General features: G+C 45.9%; 1 protein-coding gene across 1 annotated transcript in view; it reads right to left on the reverse strand.

The window, feature by feature from the left end:
- The window catches only part of DTNBP1 (dystrobrevin binding protein 1), a 516,522-nt gene that overhangs the window by 293,806 nt on the left and 199,649 nt on the right, over positions 1-23,067 (reverse strand). Inside the window, exon 6 of the mRNA XM_085607033.1 lies at positions 20,229-20,361. Within this exon, the coding sequence (XP_085463159.1) occupies positions 20,229-20,361 (133 nt within the window). The remainder of the gene's footprint in view (positions 1-20,228; positions 20,362-23,067) is intronic.

Below are 23,067 nucleotides of genomic sequence, written 5' to 3' on the forward strand. Positions count from 1 at the left end.
TAGATATATTACAGAAGCATGACGTGGTGGTGCACCGTCATTTACAGACAGAATATTTCCATTGAAATGGCCACAAACCTTTCCGCTGGCATGCAGTTTAACTGATGAAACTATATGGAGTACAACCAATAATGGGAAGTTGGGTTTCAGCAAATATGTATCATTTGGACATCACCAAGTAAAGTGTTCTGAATTGTTTTGATCCTATTAAAATATTTGTTTCCCTCACACATTCGAATTATAAAGAATTTGAAAAAGAGCTTTCCCAGCGACTGAAATATATTTTGAAATGTTTGCACAGTTTATTTACAAGGTATTTAAATGTTTTTTAGAAACTAAAGTGGCATCCTATAGCCTTTTCCTTGCCTTTCCATGCACACAGCATGATTGCCAGACAGTTCACTTTACTTTTCTTACTCTGACTGCAAAGTTGGTTGATTCTGTAAACACGATCGCCAGGATAAAATAAGGAACAATATGTAAATAGACATATGCTGACATTTGACCTCTGTCTTTGAACGCACAGCAAATTTAACAAGATTTAAAGACATCTTTATTACTCTTTTACTTTTCACTTCTTAATTATAAGACACCTGTTCTTTGTCAGCTGGAGACTCTCGCAAGACTGGGCCAGTTGTCCCTAAATATCGCTTGCCCTGATAACCTCTGACTCGCCATAGCGAGTGGACAAGTAGATTTCTCGGGGCCTGCTCTCCCATAGGATAACATTGGTGTTGTCTTACTACATTTAATATACATGTCCTCCAAATGGGAACAGGTAAACTATTCATGTTTGATGTCTGGAATTGTATTGAAAAATCTGTTTTTATGGTGAAGTCAGATTTCAAATTACAATTTTGAAAATGCCACTTTTAGAAAGTTGGAATTTTGCTGCCTTAGTCATGCAGTGCATGCAACTTGTCTCTGGGTGACATGACTAGGCGTGGCAGTTGATCTTTCTGTATTCTTCCTAGACAGACAAACACAATGGAGAGCTTGGATCAGCCTGGAAGGGCCATCACTTGACGGTTGGCATTACTCAGTCTCCCTGGCAGAGGTGCTGCCCACCAAATTGAGAAATTATTACCAAGCAGACAGTCATTTCTTAAAGCTATGGAGGAACTGCCGTCACAGTGGTTCCGGTCAATGCTTTGTGAAGGTTGGTGCACGGTTCTGCCAACAGGACGGAGCAGTACACCAAATGTTATTTATTTTTTTTTTTCAAAAGAAAATCCCAATGTGGGAAAATGCTACCCTCGCCATGGGAATCGTCTCCCATGCCGGGGAGAGCATATAGCAGTTTTCAATACCCACAGATTTTAAAAGAAGAAAGTCACTGGATGGTGTCAGCACTCACAAAGCCATTCGGGAAGGTAGTAAACATCAGATGCACACCTCAAAATGAGAAGGTCACACTGGAAGACAGAAGAACCCACAAGACAAAGGTAACCTACTGGACACATACATCAACCAGTGGAAACACAAATTGGGATTTATAGATTTGGCCAACAGCTTCATAAAAGGATATTTCCTTAAATGTAAGGACTAGAGTTAGTTTAAAAGGATCGAGAATCATTGACACTGGCCAGAGCCAAAGGAATCCAACTGCAAGCAGTGGTGTGAAAAGGAAAGTCTTTATACATCTGAGACTGGATGAGGACAGACACAGTCTACCCGAGAGGCCGAACAGGTCAAAGACAGTTCATGCTCATCAACAATGCATTCCAGAAAAGAATCTCTGCAGCGCTTCAACACCTGCTCATGCAGGGCAATTTTAACCAGCAGAGCTGCAAAGTCTTCTGGGCACTCCGCCCCCATGACAATCTCCAAGACTGCCTTCAGTCTGCTTGGTCTTCGTCTTGTCTTCTTTTGTCTTGGATATACTCTTCTCCATGCTGGGCAGTGCAGCTTCTCATTCATCCAAAAAGTTCATGGCCACTGGATTTCTCCCCCATCTAAACATTTTACCAGCCTTTAATGGAAGACCGGAGCTGCAATGCCTGTCTCTAATAAAGTTTCTCTCTTGGCGCTGTTGTGGGCGGTCTCCCCGCTCAAAGTCCAGGTGCCTATAGAGTACCTGGCCTAATTGGCCACCATTTAACCTACTTCCGAGGCACTGGCAGGGAGCCAAAGCCAAACCAAAGTAAAAGATTTCTTTGAAATTCAATATTCTCTTATGATCAGGAGGATAGGCATTATTAGGCCTTTGACCTCATGCTTTTGCATGCAGTCAGACATGAATAGAGCAGGCTGGTAAGAACCTGCCTATTTGATCAAAGTTACCAGGCTCCTGACTGTGCTGGGGACAAACCCACAAAAGGAAAGGGGGAAGGGAAGGGTTTAGTGCTACAGAGGGAAGACTTGTTTAGCAGGACAGGGATGACTTTTTCCCCACAGAGAGCCATACAACTGCAGTTTTGGGGCAAGGGCATCAGGAACAGAGCACATGTTGGTTGCCACATCCACAACAAAAGACATTCTACAGTGGAATACACCATTTGTTCAGATCTGCATAAAAAACATGCAATAAACACCTGTCGTCCTGCACACTGTCTCCAGGCCCCACAAGATAAACACACATTTACTCCACACCAAGCATATTCTGAAGGCAAGAATGACAGTTTTAAAAAAACTTTATTTTCATTTTATATTCAAACATATGTCTATTGATCATTGCATTACATACAGCGGCAGCAGCAAAGAAACAAACCAGAGTCCGTTCCGACAGTTACAACAGAATGAGTACTTCCAACTTTGCATTTACACTGGGGGGGGGGGGGCAGTATAATTATACATTGATGCACATACAACAGTCTTTTACTTTCAGGGAATACATCCCAATCCCTCCATATCATCAGCGTGAGACAACTCAACACAAAAGGCGGCAACACAGACAGAACCACGCTGCAGTCCTGCAGCGTCCCTGCTATTTCAGCCAATCCCCGACCTCTCATGTTCCTCCCCCGCTTCTTCGGTTGACTAATGGGCCAAGTACGCCTGAACTGGCTCCCAAATATTTTTAAGTTTGCAGTGAGTGGGCATAAGCGCATTAAAGTTTTCTGAGTGTGTGTTACAGCGAGAGAGGCCGGCAAGCCATTCCTCTATTGTAGTGGTGGGGCCATTAATCCATCGCATAGCAATACTGCGCTTTGATAATAGCATACCCAGTGCATAGCATAACTTGCGTGTGCCTTTGGGGTACTCCTTAGTGTAACCTAGCAACTCCTACAGGGGAGTCAATCTAATACCTACTCCCACTATGTCTTGCAATGCATTATGCACTGTCGCCCAAAACCTCAGAATCCCTGGGCAGGCCCATGCCAAATGCGTGAAGTTTGCTTCTGCCGCCCCACATCTCATGCATATGTCATCATCGCGGAGCCCACACTTTTGCAGACGAACTGGAGTGTAGTACACTCTCTGCAGAAACTTAAATTGTATTAAGCGATGTCTGCCATTTTGAGAGATAGTGTTCGTGTTCCTGCAGCAACATACCCATTGTTCATCAGTTATATCTATCTGTAACTCTGCGTGCCATTCCTGGAGCGATTTTGAGGCAGGAGGGTCTGGCTCCGCGTTTGCGAGTGTGTACAATATCGAAATCATGTGTTGTGGGGTTTCTGCACTAAGCAGGTACGTTAGAGGTGTAAATTCAGGTGGTTCGAGCATGTCCTCCCCCAGTATTGTCCGAAGTGCATGCCATGCACGGAAAAAATTTAATCTTGCCACTAGGGAGGCTTCTGGGAATTCTGTGGCTAGCGCGTCCCATTGCTTGACTATCCCATCTAGAAAACAATCACCCATTGTGATTATGCCCAGCGCACGCATAGCGGAGATAAATTCTTTCTCTTTTCTCATTGGCAACCACCCACACATTTCCAATGGCAATTTAGGAGAATAGAGAAGGGTAAGACCCCGCATGTCTGCCGCCCTCTAGAGTAGGCTTCTCAAGCATCCGACTGCATCTATAACATGATAGCACCTCTTCGGTGTCTCAGAAAGATACTGTGGTAATGAATAGGGTTCCACAACCGCTTTTTCAATCTATACCTGTGGGCTACCTGAGGCCTCATGCAACCAATGAAATGCATGCATCTGTTGTGTGGCACAGTAATACAATTCAAAGTTTGGGGCTCCAAGCCCCCCTGCTGAATATGGTTTGGTAAGTGTCTCCCATATCACCCTTGGCTGCTTCCCGGCCCGAACTAGGCGGAGCAGGAGGGAACGCAGTGTGCGGAAGAAGGATTTCGGCATTAAAATAGTAACATTGGCAAAAAGGAACAGAAAGCGTGGGAGTACTATCATCTTTAGGAGTGATATACGCCCCAAAAAGACAGCAGCAGGTGTATCCATTTCTCAATGGATTCCGATGGTTTATTTATCGCTCTCCCGTAGTTGTCACGAACCACAACCTCCGGGTCAGTGTGAATTTGGATTCCCAAATAGCGAGTAGGTTCCATTGATCACACAATAGAGTAATCAACTACGACCAGAGCCGTGCATGAGGGTGAGAGGGAACGCCTTAGGTTTATTCCAATTAATGCGTAACCCAAAACGTTGACCAAATCGTTCCACTTCCTGGAGAACAGATGTTAAGTTCCGCGCGGGCTCCCTGATGTATAGAAGTGTGTCGTCTGCATAGGCAACGATTACCAAATTGTACTGGGGGAACCTTAAGCCATGGTGCCCGTGGTACTCGCAGCAAGCGTATCCAGGAGAGGAGACAGAGGGCACCTCTGCCTTGTACTCCTTGTGATGTGTATTGGTTCTGAAAGTAACCCGTTAACACGTACCCACGCTGTGGGCCTCTCATACAGAACTTCTCAGTACAGCCTTCAAGAAGTGCCATTCAATAGAATCTAAGGCCTTCTCTACATCGAGAAAGACCGCTGCTGCTTGCGTCTCTGGGTTAATACAAGCCATGGTGACAAACAGAGTACGCAAATTACTGGTTAGCAAACAAGTTGGCACAAAGCCTGGATGTTCTGGTGCCACCACTATAGGGAGCAAGGGAGAGAGGCGGTGGGCAAGAATTTTGGCAAATATCTTTGTAGCAGTATTGAGCAGTGAGAGCGGCTTATATGAGGAGCATTGGTTCGAGGGCCTATCTTACTTTAAGAGAGTAATCAGAGTGGCTTCTCTCATACTGGGGGGCATTATCCCATCTGTAGCCATTTCCTCAAATAGATTCACCAGGTGTGGTAGCAGTTGGTCGAAATATGCTTTATAAAAAGCTACAGTTAGTCCGTCCGACCCCGGGGCCTTGTTATTGGCCATTGTTATCAGCGCTGATGTAATTTCAGTAGGGCGTAGTGGTGCCATCAAATGTTCCCTTTGCAAATTCGTCAGCCATTTCATAGCTATATGTGTTAGGTATTCTTCATCCTATTCATCAGAGTCAGATGACCGCGAACTGTAAAGTTCTGTGTAATAGGATCGGAATCTTTCCACTATTTGTACAGCTCCGTACAATGTTGTGCCTTAGTAATCTTGTGGCCCCAGCACTTCATTAACCCACCTGCCGGTCTGGTCAGAGAGGCCAGCGTTGCGCCCGACCTCTCCCCCTCTCCATACACTTTTGCTGACGCATATTTCCCCAGATGCACCACCTCGGCTTGTGCTTCATCGTTATATTTGTTTCTCCTATCTCTGATCTGTCTTAACACCTCAGGCGATGAGTCCAGAGTCCCTTGGCATTCCAATTCTGTCAATTCAATCTCAAGCCTATGTAGTTGCCCCCTGATGGAGCAAAGCACTCCAGCGTGTTTTGAGATGACCACACATTTAATAAAAACTTTAAATGTTTCCCATATAGTGTCCATCTTGGGAACACTGCCCAAATTGGTGGCGAAGAATAGATCAATCTCCTGGGAGACTTATGCCGTGAATACCTCATCCAACAGGGAGTACTGGGGAAAACGGCAAGTTCGGACCCTGGGCTGCATATCATCTATTTTCAATTGTAATTTGACTGGGGAATGGTCTGAATACGTTCGTGGAAGGTGTGCACAATGTGTTACGAAAGGTATTAAGGTACGGGACACCAACCAGTAGTCTATATGTGTGTATATATCGTGTTCTGATGAGTAGTGTGTGTACTCTCTACCCGTTGGCACCCCGGTGCCTCCATATATCATCCAGATTGTCGAACTCCGCTGTCGTTGTAATTGCTTTAGCAACAGCTGAGGGAGAGTGCTGAGGACCCTGTGAACGGTCCAGTACAGGGGATTGCACGCAGTTGAAGTCGCCTCCCCACAGAATGCGCATTCCAGAATATGAGGAGTTTTGTATACAGTGCGCCATACAAATTGAGGATTGTGATAATTCGGGACATACACTCCCACCACTCGAATGTCTAAGTTACCCATGCGACAATGCACTACAACATAGTGACCTTCTTGGTCCGACGCCACTGTTTGTACTGTGATGTTACACTGTGTCTGACCCAAACCAGGACCCCCCCCCCCCCTTGCATGAGAAGTAAAACCAGCTTCCACGCATATACCCTTCTTCCTTCTTCACGACAACAGTCCGTGGTGGGTGCAAGATGGGTCTATTGCAGCACTGATCAATATGATGCCTAAGGAGGTATAGAACCACCTTACGGACCTTACGTTGGTTGTTTAATCCCCTGATGTTCCAGGTTTGAAAGCTTAGTATGTGATCCTCTTGAGTGTCTGTGCGGTGACTACCACCACTCATGGTTGTACGCTAAGATGCCATATACATGAAATACATAACTGTCTGAATAAACACACTGCTCATCATAAACACTGCCGCTGCACCAAAAGGCACAAATTTCCCTACCTCACACCCCCACCCACGTCGTGTTTCCCAACGTTTGACATGACAACATATTCCCCTAAGAACAAAAATCCCCGCTACTGAACTATGTGTAATACACTGTGGGGCAGAGAGTGCCCAACCAGCTATGGTAAACCCTAACACTGCTACATTTATTACTTTCTAACTGAATGCCCCCATGGTAGTCACCATTAACTATAAGCAAGTAGGACAGTCTAGCTACAGTACATACTACCACTGATAAAATGGTGTACAATCCCAGACATGTTCTCCCCACCCATCACCGCCCAACTCGCCCGTGAACTACAAGAACAAAGCACAGCATCCACGAGAGGTGTGGTATAGAACATCGGAATATCAGGAGCATTAGTACAATGGAGAATAAGGAGCTTCCTTTTACATAGAATCCCCTTGCTAAGAACGTCCCCATTACTGAAGCACTTAGCTCACACATGTGCATATATCAATCGTTTTGGTCCAATGGACTTCCGGGGTTATGGTCCACTTCTGCTGACTGAGTATTGTTCTGCCCCTTAGTGTAGCCTTTTAGTGCCTGCTTGGCACTGACCGGGTCATCATATACCTTCGATTTCCCACCAACGGTGATCTTCAGACACGCTGGATAGAGCATGGCACAGTCAATGTTCATCTCTCTGAGCTTGTGCTTGACTGGCGCAAAATGTCTATGCTCCTCTTGAACCTGTGAGGTGAAGTCTGGATACAGTGACAACACAGAGCTGTCATAATTAAGTGTTCGAAGCTCAAGTGCTCTCTGTAGTGCGGCATCCATGTCCCGATAATTGAGTATTCGGGCTATGATGGGGCAGAGAGGGGGCCCCAGGGGGGGCCTGGGCACAAGCAACCTGTGTGCCCGCTCCACCACAAGGATAGAGGAAAAGGTGTCACGTCCCAGAAGAGTGGTAAGTAATTCTCCACATAGAGTTCCGTGACTCCGGTGGCAGTGGACTCCGGAAGCCCCACTATGCGCAGATTGTTGCGCCTAGAGCGTGCTTCAAGGTCTTCGGCTTTCGCCTGTAGTGACGCCACAATTTTTGCCACCTGTTTATGTGCGCCCGCAGTCTCGACCTGTTGATCCTCCATGTCAGATACCCGTCCCTCCACCATGTCAATTCTTTCTGCATGTTTATCCAGCCTCTCCGACATGCGATCCATGTGATAAGAGAGGGAATCTATCTTACCTTCTATTGTGAATAGGCTCTGCTGCATGGCTTCCAGAATGAATCGTAAATCTCCACCCGGCTCGGGACCAGTAGCCCCCTGCTCTACCAGGTCAGCATCCGCACCATCATCACAAAGTCTAGTGGATTTGCGCTGGTTGAATTGTAGCTTTGATTGTGTTTTGTCATGCTTCCCCATGCTGCAGCTGCTCACGCGGGGGCCGGGTCCTGAAGTAGGCCTGCACGATGGGTTGTCTCCCTCTAAGGCCAACTCTGCCTTAGCCTCTCTGCAAGCACCTTCAGCCACAAGAGTGTCCGAGCCTGTTATGCACCAATCCCAGCGCTTGCCTGCAGTGAGCCTCTGTTAGGCAACCTTCACTTATGCCCCTCTCCTCCCAGCAGCTAATGACCAATTGTTGTTGTCGGGCCTGCACCCCCCCAGCATGCATAACAGCTGCTGTATGGGTTAGCGTTGATGTGAGGGCAGAGCCACCACCTCCACTATACCTGGGATGAGTCTGATGTGTCCCAGCTGCACCAGAGGGATCACAGGAGGGCGCTGCAGTGCCGTGATCAGCACTAGGCCCCAGCACAATGTTGTGTCTCTTTGCGCTCACCTCACGCCACCGCAGTCAATCATGGGCCCGGGGAGAGAGCGCACGCACCGCAGGCTCACGTAGAGCACACCGGTCCAGGGCCACAGCGTGTAAAAGAAGATGTCCAGCTGGCCTCGTTTCCTTCCTTGCACTGCTTCGTAAGAGTCAGGCACAGGCCTCGATTTGCTGTGCAGCTGCTCTTGCAGCCTAAAGCAGAGGCGCTGTTGCGGTCCGGATGCCGCTCATTAGCACGGCAGCCGTTCGGTGGAAAACAAAGTCCGGCCCAGGTCTCAAGTAATTTTACAGCCGCTCCCGCGGCCGGAAGCAGAGGAGCTGCTGCAGTCGGGATGCCGCTCATCAGCACGGCAGCCCCTCAGTCAAATACGATGTCCAGCCTAGACCCAGCACAATCAGAGCACCAGGTACTTCAAGCCAGCCGCCTCGATCGCTACGCCCGCTTCCGCAACACTGCCAGGCTGGGATCTCGATCAGCGCTGCACCTTTGCCGATCCGGGCGATTCAGGGACCGGAGCACAGCCAGTGACTGCCGCTACCGCCTACATACAAGTTTCGTTATTTCTGGTCTCAGGTAAAGGATATTTTTGGCAGGATAGCAGCGGTGTGTGCCAGAGCTCAACTACGGCGCGGCCATCTTAAGGCCAGGCAAATTCCGCCTCCCTGCAAGAATGACAGTTACAGGAAATGTACCAGATTTTAAATGGTATAGACTAGTAGTTGATATTTTTTCCAGGCACACAAGGAAAATATCCAGAGACACTGTCTCTAGACTAATCAGCTACCACCCCGGTCTTGTCTTTTAATCTATGTTGCTCTGGGTTCTGCCCCAGCAGTATGCCCGGATTTTGCTTTTCAGATCACTCGGTTTTTGGTTTTGCTGTAGTTGAGCCTCACTACCAGTGTCTCACCCCTGGTAAACACATGGTAAACGGACTGCAAGTGTTTACCACCAGTGTTGTAAGGCACCAAGGGTAAGGGGCACTTGGCTGGTTGCACAGGAACATGTGAGCACCCACGTACAGGTTGTGCATGTGAGACTACTGTCGTGCACATCCTGGTAACAACGCACAGGTAGCCTGGCACAATGGGGACTCTGCAGGGTTAGGTATTCGCCTCGGGTTGGCCTCATGAGGGTAGTGTACACTATTATGGAAAGTCAGTGTGCTTTACCGTTCAACTATAGTGACACTCCATTATACACATGGGGAGGGAAGTGCCTTAGAATGTCCTATGGGCCTAAAGAGACCATTTACGTCTTGAATTAGAGTGTAAACTGTGCAGGAAAATCAAATGTGTAACTTCCAAAATGATCATCTGTACTTCTTTTTTTTTTTATAACTCTTTTTATTAAAGAAACATCGACAACAAGGCATAGTTTCATAAGAACACCGCAGAGGTATTGGCAAGCACAAGGATTCAGCAATGCATAACACATTTATACAGTTGGAGTTACGGGGAAGGGGAGACATCGTCGTCGTAGAGTCTGGGAGGGGTACATATTTCACCTCCGTATAAGTTCCAGGGGGTCCAGATTTTGGACCATTTTCTGGGGCAGCCCCTTGCAATGTAAACAGATTTTTCTCGTTGCATGCACCAATCAAGGTCCTTTTCCCAGTCTTTTATTGCAGGTGCCTGGGCAGCCCCCCAGTGCTGCGCAATGTTCCTCTTGGCTATCATACAGGCAAGTGTCACCCAGTGTATGGCGTAGGCATTGAGGTCTGTGGGCTCCCAAATATTTAGGAGGCATCTAGGAGCTTCCGGCCGGATGTCAATCTCGAGGGTTTCACTCATGATGGCATGTATGATCATCTGTACTTCTTGTGGATCATTCAGAGTTCCATATTTTCCTGGCTCAGCTCAGGAACAGAGCCCAGGCCTTGTGTCATCCTGCTGTGCCCAGTAACTGCACTCTCTCAAGCAGCAGGAACAAAGGCTGCCTCCACACAAAAGGAGCAATTAGCAGTACTTTTCCCAATTCCTGAGAAGAAAAGGGGTGGGGCGGAATCATCTGCATCAATCACTCAGCTGTCACACTGCACCAGGGAAGGGCCTGCGAAGCACACTGAACAAAGGAGAGTGCCTACACAACTGGAGCCAACCCAGAGGTGGCCGCCTTTTGAAATTGTAGAGTGCAAGTCCCTGGCAATGATGTCTGCAAGGGTAGAGCTGAGACCACAGGAGGTAATGTGGCCAGTGGCTCCTTGATGTCGCCATTTTGGATTAAGCCAGCACACTGTGCAGGAGGGTTGGGACAGGGGTGGAGGGGTGATGTGGCACCCCAAGACTGGCCAGGTATGCCGGTCTTCTATAACCTTCCTCGCCCCTTTAAACCTCTTGCAGAAGGTGGAGATGCTCTCCTGTCTACAAATTTTCTACCTGCTTCGCTGCTGGATTCTGGGACTGCCAAGGAGAACTGGAAGGTGGAACCCACTGACCCTCCACTCAGGACCCAGGACTCTGTCAGCTGAATCTAGAACAAGTGAGTCTCCCCAAGGGCCAGTAAGGCTGGCACCCCCCTTACTCCCCCGAGGACCAATTGGGTGAAGCCCTGGACATTTCTGCACCCACCAACCAAGCCACAAAGGAGAACTGGCGCAGGGAGCCAGGATGACCAGTTTTTTGGAGGATGGCACTGCTCTGGAGGCGAGGAGGGTTGTTGCAATTGCCCCTGGTGGATAGAGTGCGCCACAAGTAGTAAAGCAAGCCCAGGATCGTCCAAATTGGCCCAATGGGGAGAGAGTTATGCCCTTTTAAAATTTGTGACCGTTGACCTTCCCCTTTGCCGAGCGCATGAGGCACTGCCTCTGTTCGATCCATTTCCCCTGGAGTGGACCAGGGCCTGGGGGACTGTGCAAGAAAGCTGATTTTGTTAACAGTAGGGGAGAGGGCGTGCATGGTGCCCCTTCCCCTGTTTCCATCTTGCCTGGGGACACCATCCCATAGGCGGAATTATGCTGGATGGGGCTGGGACTCCATTGCCACTCTGCCCTCCAATGCTGTCCCTTTTCAGGGGTGCACGAGTAGGACCGGGCACCCCACGTAAGAAAAGCAAGGCAAAGCAGAGCGAGGCCACATTTTACAAAAGGAAAACTCAGGTCAGCTCTCCCTGGCACAGACGGAGAGCCGCTGTTCCAATATTCACTGCACTCCGGAAACTCGCCCCATAGTCCTTTGTGGGGCATTCCGTTTAAAATGCATTTTGGCCCATAACTTCGCCTTGGGTGGTCCTAGGACGACGTGCCTACCAACAACTCGTTAAGCACAACGTGCTCTTGCTTTGCAGGTCATCTTCTTGGTCCTCACCCTAGATTGGGAAGGACCCCAAAATCATCACCTTTTCCACAATTGGAAGCAATTTCAAACTTTCCTATGGTTGGAGTTTTGGCTCTTTAGCTGGGAGTTGTTTATTTACTAAGTGCTTTGTATATGGTAACCATTTTGAAGGATTGTAAAGCCTGAAAAATGTGTAATGAATTGTTTATGTCTTGGAGCCCACTAGGGGGGTTGATTGTATGGTTACATTGCAATGTTTTGTCCATTATGTTGGTTGATTGCAATGACCTCTAGGGATTGTTCTAACCATTACAGGCAATGCAAAGACAATGATTGCAGTTTTTGTGGCCAGATCTGTTAAATGTGAGGTGCTGTGTTGAGTAAACACCCTCTAATGGCGAAAGGTGATAACTGCACTTGTGTGCATTTACAACAAAGAGGTCCCTTAGGGGCTATACTTTAAGTTTAGTATTTAATGCTGAATGTTCTAAAAGTGTATGCGGCTAAAATTGCAAAGTTATGTAAGTATGAAGGTGATGCTCATTAGGGGCTGTGTTTAAATTGTGTATTTCATGCTAAACATGCCTATACATTTTACTTGCACCTGTTTACATGAACTAATGAGTCTGACAGCTACTCCTGATCAAAGTTTGTATGCTTGATTGCCAGTAGTAAGTGCTCTCACCCACAGTTATGCTCAAGTATTGCAGCTGAATACAAGTGAATGTTTTTGACATGTGATTTGTTGGCCTAAATCTCCCTTTGGGAGAGAAAAGAATGATTATGCAGTGTCATCCAAAAATATTAACATCAGCTTGTGTATATTTGTAAATTGTTGCATAGTATTGAGTAGTCTGTGTGTGTATGTGTGATAAAAGCAATTTTTTTCATTTTTCAAAAGAAAAAGCACAGACTGGACAATCATTTATTGAGTGTTATTACTGCATGCCAATAATTGGTGATTCCTAGACCACACCACCTCCCTTGAGTAGGCCTTAGACTGCTCTGTCTCGCTACCCTGTGAGAGTCAAGTACTACAATGGGATGTTTGGTTCCCACCGAGTACAATTGAGGAACTATTACGTGTGCTAGCCACACAACTAATAACCAATCAACTATAGGAGATAGGGCATTTTCGGTGAACTCCTTCATTAGAAAAACATAGGCTTTAATGTTGAACATTATACAAACTCATGAAGCAGCTCCAATGGCCTCTCCAACTGTTGGGTCGACTCCACCTTCGAAACAGGAAAAAGTATAGCAATATAGCTTTTCCATTCCATCCATTTGTAAACTTTATTTCGATCAAAAGATCATAAAATTCGCATAAAAATACATTTAAACAGCTGATGAAAAACATTAAAAATCAATTAATTTAAATTAGAGCAGGGGAGAATATATATAGCAGCAAAACATTATTTAAGACGCTTGATCCACATTGCATGTAAAAAACGTGAGACAGCGAAGACTACAGCAGTTCTTGTGTCACTAGCTAAAATACGATAGGCTTCAGTACATCTTTTAAATCCAAAACTTTTACATAAAGGAATAAGCCAGTATTTCCTAGGGGCTCTATATGCGACACAAAGAAATAATACATGAATTAATGACTCTGTCGACCTTCCGCACGCTGGGCAAATTATTTCAGTATGTTTTGGCCAGTTCTTAGTAAAATCCCTGAGTGGTAAAGTGCCCAACCTAAACTGAATATATAATTTCCTCGCCAAAGGTTGGCACAGTTCGTTCAGGAATGGCTCAAAGGTATACTGGTCTTTAATTGACAAAAAATGTTTTGAAAGACTGCCGAGGGTTTTGGTTCCTTGTAGTACGCTTAGCCTGTACTGTCTATAAGCCTGTATCAGTTTTACACGAGGGAGCATCAAGGAAAATGCCTCGGGATTAGTCCAGAGTTCAGGCAAACCAATCTTAAAGCACATTTCCTCGATGTAGACAAGCCAAGGAAACTTCTTAAAAGTTCATAGTGCTAGAATTGAGCTAAGGTCACGACAGTAAGATCTTAGCTCCTCTGTGACCCACACTCTTCGCCAGTACGTTAAGGGACGTAAACCTGCCTCTTCGTCTATTGGTCGAATTGCCAAATCAAGACGTAATGGAATTAGAGGGGTACTTTGCGGCAATCCCAATAAAAGCCTAATAAACTTATTCTCAATTAGAGAAAGACGTTTCATCTGGGAATGGCCCCACAATTCTGCCCCATATAGAGCTGCGTTCCTCACTTGTACTTTATAAATTTCTGCAGCAGGGCCAGGAGCCTTATATGTATTATATTTAAAGGTTCTTAAAATCGCACCAGATAATTGTGCAAGCCGCATAGCTGCTTTATCTAGTTGGGGAGCCCAAGAAAAAGACTCAGAAAGTGTAATTCCCAGGTATTCAAACAATGAAGGGTTGTTCCGTTGAGTGTGGGATTAGGTCGAGTTGTGTTAACTGGGTTAAAAACCATGTACTTGGTTTTCGAAATGTTTATTTCAAGCCCATGATCTATACAAAATGCAGAAAAGCTGTCTAAAACACGTTTAACACCCATCGGGGATTTAGATAACAATAAAGTGTCATCTGCAAAAAGCATAACTGGGACCTTTCTACCATTGAGTCTAGGGGAGTCACCGTTGTCCGTCTTGTTAATATGAGATACCAGTGCATTAACATATAGGCAGAACAGGGTGGGGGCCAATACGCATCCCTGCCTGACACCTCTGTCGACTGGAAAGCGCGCTGTTAATTGGCCTGCCTTCCCATATCTGACTTGTGCATAATTGCCAGTGTGCAATCTAATGATCGTAACCAGTAGCTCCGAGGGGACTCCCATCTCACGTAGTAAAGCCCAAAGTTTAGCTCTCGGAACCATATCGAAGGCTGATTTCAGGTCGACAAATATCAGATAGAGACTGCCACCCTCCACTGATACTGTCTTCCAAAATAGTAATTGCAGCCTTAAAAGTTGATCCACGGTTGACACCCTTTTCCTGAATCCTGCCTGAAGGTCACTCAAAATGTTCATCTTTTCCATCCATAAGTGCAGACGGTTGAGTAATATTCTTGCAAACAGCTTTTGGGCAACATCTATAAGGCTGATTGGCCTATAATTTACAGGGAGCAATGGTGATCCTTTTTTAAATATGGGAAATATTTCAGCTCCTAGCCACGTGTCTGGGATACTCATACCTTTCATGATAGCATTAAATATGGTCCATAAATATGGTACCCATATAGAAGGTTCTTCTTTATATAGATCCCCGGGGATCTTGTCGAGCCCAGGTGCTTTAGACATGGAAAGTTTTAATGGCACCCTCTACTTCTGAAGCTGTTATTTCCTCGGTGGATTCAAATTGAACTAATGGGAGTGGGTCCTCCACAGGTATCAAGTCATCTCCAATGGAGTACAGTGACTTAAAATGAACTTCCCAAACAGATGCTGCAATGTTTGGGAGAATCGGAGATCGTTCATCCTTGTTATCAGTGTTAGAGACAATTTTCCAAAAGCCCCTCATATCCTTGTTGGAAAGAGCTATTTTCAGGGCCTCCCATTTTTCAAGTTCCCATTCTTTTTTTGCCTTTTTAATAGTCTCATTATAAGTCCTCCTGGAGGAGTTCAAGGTGGCCTTATTTTTCGTTTTAATCGCATGAATGAGAGCAGTTTTAGCCTGTCTGCATGTTTTTGTGTACCAAGAGTTGGAGGAGTATTTTGGCCTAGATTTACTTGAGGGAGGATTAAAAAAAGTTTTGAGAGCCGAGGTTAGATGGAAGAAAATAGATTCTACCGCTTGTAGATCCCAAACACTTGGAAGTGGGGTGAATAACCTTTCCGTTTCCAGAAGCGCCGGAAGAATCAACCCATAGAGTTCTAACATTTTTTCAGGGGTACGTTTTACTGAGTCCCATCTAATTCTTCTTTTGTTATTATCCAGAAGGAGGTTCTGATCAACCATTGGGCCTGTGGTGGAGGATACTTGGGAAACGGGAATTAATACCTCAAGCAACAATGCATCATGATCACTGTCAAATCGAGAGATGACAGAAAAATCAATGATGCAGTTCCAATAGGATACTTCCACCAGAATATAGTCAATTAGGGAAGAGTGGTTAACTCTATTAAAGGTATGTTTCCCTGGCTGATCTGATTTTAGACGGCCATTACAGGCCCTCAACGAGTGCATAAGAACAAATGCGTTAATTTGCATAATCAGTGGAGTCCAGGCCCTTACCTTCTGAATTTGGGGATCTGGTATTAAACTACAGATATCCTCCTCGTTGGATAATGTATATGGGAGATCAACAAGCGGTTCAAATTGGCAGTTAAAATCAGCCGCGATTATTAGTCTATCATGTTTGGGTAAGTCTGCGATACAGGTAGATAATAAATCAAAAACAGGGGATTCCTGAGAAAGACTCATTGGGCGTGAATAGACATTAATAAGAATTAGTTTAAAATTGGATTTAAAATTGGATTTAAAAGAGAGAACCAGACCTTGAAGATCCAATGAGAAGAAATCTAGTTCAGAGATGGTACAGTCTAGATAGGTCGCAACCCATAGAGAGAGCCCTCCATAAGGTCTGCCCCTCTTTCCCTTGGTTGCTGCTACATTGTAAACCGAGAACCCTGGGAACAATATAGGCTCAACTGACCAGGTCTCCTGGAGCAATACAACATCGCATTCTGATATGAACTTGGACCACTCTGGATTGTCCAACTTCGTTTTTATACCAGCAATGTTCCAAGATAAAATCCTGATTTTAAGGTCTGAGCAAGGGGCGGTAATGATTTGAGATTTGTTACGAGAAGACTCCACATTGGGAGCGTTTGTGATTTCTTCCCTTGAGGCTGGTTCTTTGACACTAGACAGTACGCAATAAGTTGACAAATGGTTTGAAGTGACTATGTTGGAACAAAACCCACTAGCATTAGCACTAGCATTTTCTTTCTTGCGTTTGGTAAAGATTTGCTTTATGGGTAAATGGTTTCTCCCTAGTCAATCGCACTCTTCTAGGTTGGAGAATACTTCAAATCTATTAGAGAGCGGTATCGTTTTACCACAGGATGGATTAGCCGTGGTTAAGGTGCTAGACTGCGCTATGGAGCCGTTTACCCTGGCTAAGCTTGTGTTTTTAAGATAACGTTTATTATAAAAATAATCAAAGGATAGAGGCACTATTTCATATGATCTCCTTTGTGGGGGAAAGAAATTTCTGAGGAGAACAGGCAAAACATTACTATTTGAAAAATGTACAATCACACAGTCCCCTTTTAGCTTATTTTCCTGGGTGCCCACCCAATGGACTCTTCTCGCCATAATGATCTCATTTACAAGCGAGTGGCATACCCAGTCAGGAGCATTAACAATTGACGCGATCCAATGTGCACATTTGTCCATTAAATGGATGGTAGACTCTCTTTGGTTAGCTTCTAACGGAGGTACCTGTGCCAAGACCAGCACCAGGGGAGCTGCTGAAGGAGATAGATGGAACGTTGGTTGCGTGTGAGCTGTATTCTTCGTTGTGGGTATCCTTTTAGATGTTTCCAGCTGGTCTAGTGCACAGGGGCCGACTACTCTGTGTTTAGGAGCATTAGAATGCTCTAAGCTCCTCGTGGTTTCCGTGTGCTCTAGAGATGGAGCTGTTGCAGCCAGAGGTTGGGCTGGTTGTACCCTTGACGTAGGAGAGTTACCTTTTAAGGTTGGCTGAGAGCAATATGAGGGACCATCGGATGTATGGTTGCCCCGAGCCTGTACAGAGAAATTATCAAATTGGGTCTCCAACTTGGTAATCCTTGCTTCAATGCTAGTCAATTTGTCAAAAATCGGGTCAATGATGGAATCCAATTTTTTTAGTAAATCGTCCCATATGGAGGCCTCATTTATGACGTGAGGGACAGCAAGATTAGATGTTACAAGGGTTGCTTTAGACTGAGGAAGCTTTTTAGTAGTTTTTTTTAGGGGTACTTTCTTTTTCGTAGCACAAGCCGTTTTAGCGGTCATAGGATTATGAACGGCCAACGTATTCCTAGTTCTAGTCTCTCTCGGTTTAGGTGATGGTGTGGTGGCCTCGACAGAAGATAATGGGCTTGGTTGAATATCAGTAACTAAATTAGTTTCTCCAATACTTGGGGTCAGTTGGATTATAGAACCTTCGATTCCGAGTAGATCTCGTGGGATACCTGGGGAGGCTTGATTAGTTATTTGAGGAGTTAAGGGGGCAGGCGAACCCTGGCATCTCAATGGTGCACATCCAGGTTCCAACGACAGTCTCCTTTCAGTTAATTCAATTACATGTGCTAATAAGTTCGTAGCCCTAATCAGAAATGAATCCAGTGTGGCGCCCGCACCAACTGGTGTTTTTGCCATGGAGCTTTTCCCTTTCGCCATGACACACACCAATTATACACTTTCACACTGGTTACTTTCTGTGAGAAAGTATCTCAGAGGGGGGGCCCGGCCCGGCCTCTTCCGGCCCCTGACGGCCTAAGACAGCCCCGACCTTGTCCCGGGCTTCTCCCGGCACCGCCCGCGCGCGTCCCGCGACGCGGAGGAAGCCTCTCGGTTTTCTGCGCCTCTGGGCGCGACGGCGGGCGGAAGTGTCCCAGTGCCGCTCTGCACCCTGGGAACTGAAGTCTCTACCTGCGGCCGTGGATGTCAGGGCGGCGGCAGGGAGACAGGCAGCGTTGATGGTCTCAGTGCATCAGGCGGAACCCCAGGTACGTTCTGGCTCTCTGCCTGCCAAAAAGAACGCGTGTTCAAAGTGCCCCCGCTCCACCGAGGGAGCCTCTCGGTTTTCTGCGCCTCCGGGCGCGACGGCGGGCGGAAGTGTCCCAGTGCCGCTCTGCACCCTGGGAACTGAAGTCTCTACCTGCGGCCGTGGATGTCAGGGCGGCGGCAGGGAGACAAGCAGCGTTGATGGTCTCGGTGCATCAGGCGGAACCCCAGGTACGTTCTAGCTCTCTGCCTGCCAAAAAGAACGCGTGTTCAAAGTGCCCCCACTCCACCGAGGGAGCCTCTCGGTTTTCTGCGCCTCCGGGCGGGACGGCGGGCGGAAGTGTCCCAGTGCCGCTCTGCACCCTGGGAACTGAAGTCTCTACCTGCGGCCGTGGATGTCAGGGCGGCGGCAGGGAGACAAGCAGCGTTGATGGTCTCGGTGCATCAGGTGGAACCCAAGGTACGTTCTGGCTCTCTGCCTGCCAAAAAGAACGCGTGTTCAAAGTGCCCCCCAGTTTCCACAAGTGCTGACCGCTTCGGCGATAACCTCTGAATGCCTGATCCCATGGAAGCCTGGAAGAAGAGGCGGTGAACTGTGCTCCTGCCGAATAAGCCTGTTAATGAGTTGGATCACTGCCCAGGGTCCTTCAGGGCTGCCATTGGATCGCCATAGGACCTGGCACATCCAAAGCCTGGGAGAAGGCAGTGGTAGAAGTCACATCACGCGGCCTATCAAATACTTATCAAACGCAAAGCACAGACCGACACCTAAAAATCTAATGCAGCCCAAAGAAGCCTGAAAGGCTACAGACTGCGCTGGACAAGACCAGGGGACAGTCGGGCCTGGGTTGTGTGGTCAAACCCCCACCTAACACCAACGGAAGCCCCCCTACTTGTCCAAATATCAATCAGAATGTGAGAACCCCGAGGATTCGGCAGACCGGAAGTGGAGTGAAACGGGCCTGGACACTAATGTCTCATCCTACAGTGACTCCTTTCGTCTTTGCATCATCTTTGGCAGAGAAAGGTACAATGATTTTTAGTACCACAGTGCTGGTTTGTGTTTGACCACAATCTACTGAATCAAGGTTCATGGTGACAGTCTTTAAAGAATGATATTGCCTCACAGGTGCACATCTTTCAGTCTCACTTTATTTTCCTTGGGAAGTAGAATCAAGATCAAACCTGTCACTGTGGTATATCCTCAGATATGTAATGAACTGGGAAGAGAATAGAGATGAGGAGTTAATGGGCATTACTTGCCAGTAAGCAGTACCAGTAAACAATGGCAGGGGGATGCAGCTCAGGAAGGTGCCCAATAGACATATGATGGGGTTTCAGAAAGGATCCGATGTAAAGGTCAGAAAGTTTCAACCTGGTGCTTGTCTCCAGTGGATGCCTCCTCCAATATGTCAATAGGTAACTACATTGACGAGGAAGGACGACTAAGAAAGAGTGCCAGGAAGAAATGCATCCCTCAGGAACTTAGATGCTTAAAAAAAAAATATCCAAGTCAAAAATTTAACAGAATGAATACTCCGACGACTATTCTAAATGTTTGACATTTTCAATGGAGTAGTAGTATGTTTAGATGTGTAAGGAAGACAATGAGTTATGTACCGAGACGGTTTCTTAATTACTGTACTAACCTTTTCTTTTTCTTGTAGTTTTCCAGTTGCAGGCACTGCATTTGTTTAAATCGCTCTAGCTCGCATTGCTCACATAGCTCCTCTAGGCTCAACAGTCGGCTTTCCATCTCCTCAAAACTTCTTTCAAGCTGGGCTGTTGGGAAGTAAACATGGTCAAATTCCCAAATTGCTTCTGTGTACATAAAATTCCTAGACACAATCCATTCATATTTTGAATAACTGAAACAAACACGAGATCAAAAAGCAAAATTACTTAAATACTTCTATACCTGTCCATCAACATACATTATCATAACTATGCAAACTTTGTTCAAATTGTAAAAGTGTGCTTAGAATTATGGCACCGCAAACGGCCTTATACATCAGTCAACTGCATTCTGAAATTTAACAACTTGTTCTTGGTTGCAGTCTCTAGACCTCTCTCAATCACTCAAGAAAATTGAATAAAATACCCTTTTATGTCATACTGTGTAAGGGTCATGACAGGTAGTAAGAGAGTTGTATACCCAAGAAATAGGACTTCAACTCTTCAACCAATAGCACAAATCTATTAGCCATCTTCATTGAGCCACTGTCACTGACTACCACCACGGTGTACCTCCACTGTGACCCGGCCCAACAACCCTCTTGCCTATTACAAACACTCTTTCCTCCTTAACAAGTACAAAAATAATTAGTCACTACAGATATAATTACCTCTTGAAAGCAGTCTCGCTCCATTACCCCCAGTAGATAGTCCAGCTAGTAGCAGATAGTCCTTTCTCCCAACCTCTTCTCCATGCCCACCTCCACACCACTTTTAAATATGTAGCTTATCTGTTTACTCCACCCTTGTCTATTTACAGACTATGTGATCAGCACTGCCAGAATTCACCACTTTTCAGACAATTATGTGCTTGTTCCTGGACCTGCACCACCACCTCAAAGGTCCAAGCTTTGTTCTAAGACGTCTGCTGAAAATGCAGTCGTTTTCTAGGACTCTCATTTGAGACGGCAAAGGCACTCCACACCTTTGCAATAAGCCTCAATCGTGGGCAGGCATAATGGAAAGATGAGAATACTCCAACATCCTTGAAACTCCACCACACAGGGCAGATACTCTTATGGCGCCTAGGCACTGATACTAGATTCACAGGTTTTGTACTTAGGAAGTCAGGAGAATCTCTTGAAAAATAGCCCCTGGAAATGGTGGTGTCTGCATAACTCTGTGTCCAGCAGAAGAGCACCATGGGAGACCTTGTGACAGACCTCTCTGTCCCAGCAGTGGGAACAGCAAGGAAGAGGCAATGAGTGCAGGTGTCTGTTAGTCCCAGACAGCAGCCCCGATGCAGCGCAGGAACTTAAGCTACCAGGGGAGCAACTATGTCCAGGGCAGTTGTGCCGCACTGCAATCTGGAAAATACATTTTAAGCTTGGATCTGGGACTGCACAGGAAGCAAGTAGCATGTGCATTTTGTGACTTCTTACAGTGAAGGGCACAACAGCTATTTTCCACTTTCTCTGTGGCTTCTAGTTTGATCTTCCTAACTGACCTCAAATGTTATCAGATTTTGACATGGCTGTATATGAGATCTTGGTTCGGCCTCCCCGTTGTGCTGGTGTGAGATCTCATGCCCTTCCTTCATCTACCATATTACAACATAGCCCCAACTAGGATTTCTATTAGCTTTCGTGTCAGCCAAGACCTTTTGTTTTTAATAAAAATGCATAAACTATACATAATTTAAGGCAGGCATTCGAGTGGAATCTATAAAGTGGAGGGTCTCTAAAGGAAGGATATTTTTCCAAGAGGTGTGGCCAATATAATTAATGGCGTGACTTAAAGCATGTAAGTGTTAAATCTTGTGCTTTCCATAGTGTGCCTCCCAACCTGCATTTTGGTGCCTATGTGCTTTCTGTCACTGCATCCAGACATATCACACAATAACAGGCATTCACCTAAAACAAGTCATATCTATTGGCTTTGCCAATGCTTGTTTGCAGTATCAGATATATGAATATAAATAATGGTTTTGTTGTGAATATTTAGAATTGAAATTGCCCCAGTACTGAAAATATCAGACTGTGAATTAAACGTTACTGAGGTCCATGGAAGGGGTAGTGGTCTCAATCACTCCTGTTCTTCCCTTCACACCACTTTTCTCGTGTCTCTCTGTAAGGAACTTACACCCTTTTTCTCAGCACAACTTTCTTAAATTCTCCATCTGCATATTTCAGACCTCATCTCTTTCCTCTTCTGTCCCCTCATTTCGTTCCATCCTACAAATATTTCCTTGCATCTCTTTCACTTCCCCCTACAAACACAAAATGCAACAACTCACCTGTGAGCACTGCAGTTTCATTTACGTTTGCACTATAAATAGTTCGACAGCTGTGTACCTCCTTCACACACTTTTGCATGGAATCACAATTACAACAAACACTCGAAACAATTGCTCTGTACGCTCTGCACAAACGCCAAAGATTAAATGAGTATGTATTCTGAACACCTTTATGGCCCACTGACAGGCAGTGTGAGAAACTTGCACTGCCTATATTCGAAACTCCAGAGCTCTCAAATGTGCTGCGTTACAAACACCTACCCAACAACCTGAACTCACACAGAGACCTACTGGCAATATAAAAGAGTAATATGCTGTGTAAAAAAAAAAAAAACTACAGAAAAACAAGATCCCGGAAACAGCACATGTAAATTAAGTTTAAAGTGAAAAAGAGGAGCTACTTCATTGTTCAGAAATCAATCAATATTTTTTGTGTAAATTAAGCAACTCTCATACCAGCTAGACGAGGGGTAGGTCGTCCGCAAGATGCGCATGCCGACAACCGACCTTCGGTACGC

Source organism: Triturus cristatus, chromosome 5_2, assembly GCF_964204655.1.
Source record: "Triturus cristatus chromosome 5_2, aTriCri1.1, whole genome shotgun sequence".
NCBI lineage: Eukaryota > Metazoa > Chordata > Amphibia > Caudata > Salamandridae > Triturus > Triturus cristatus.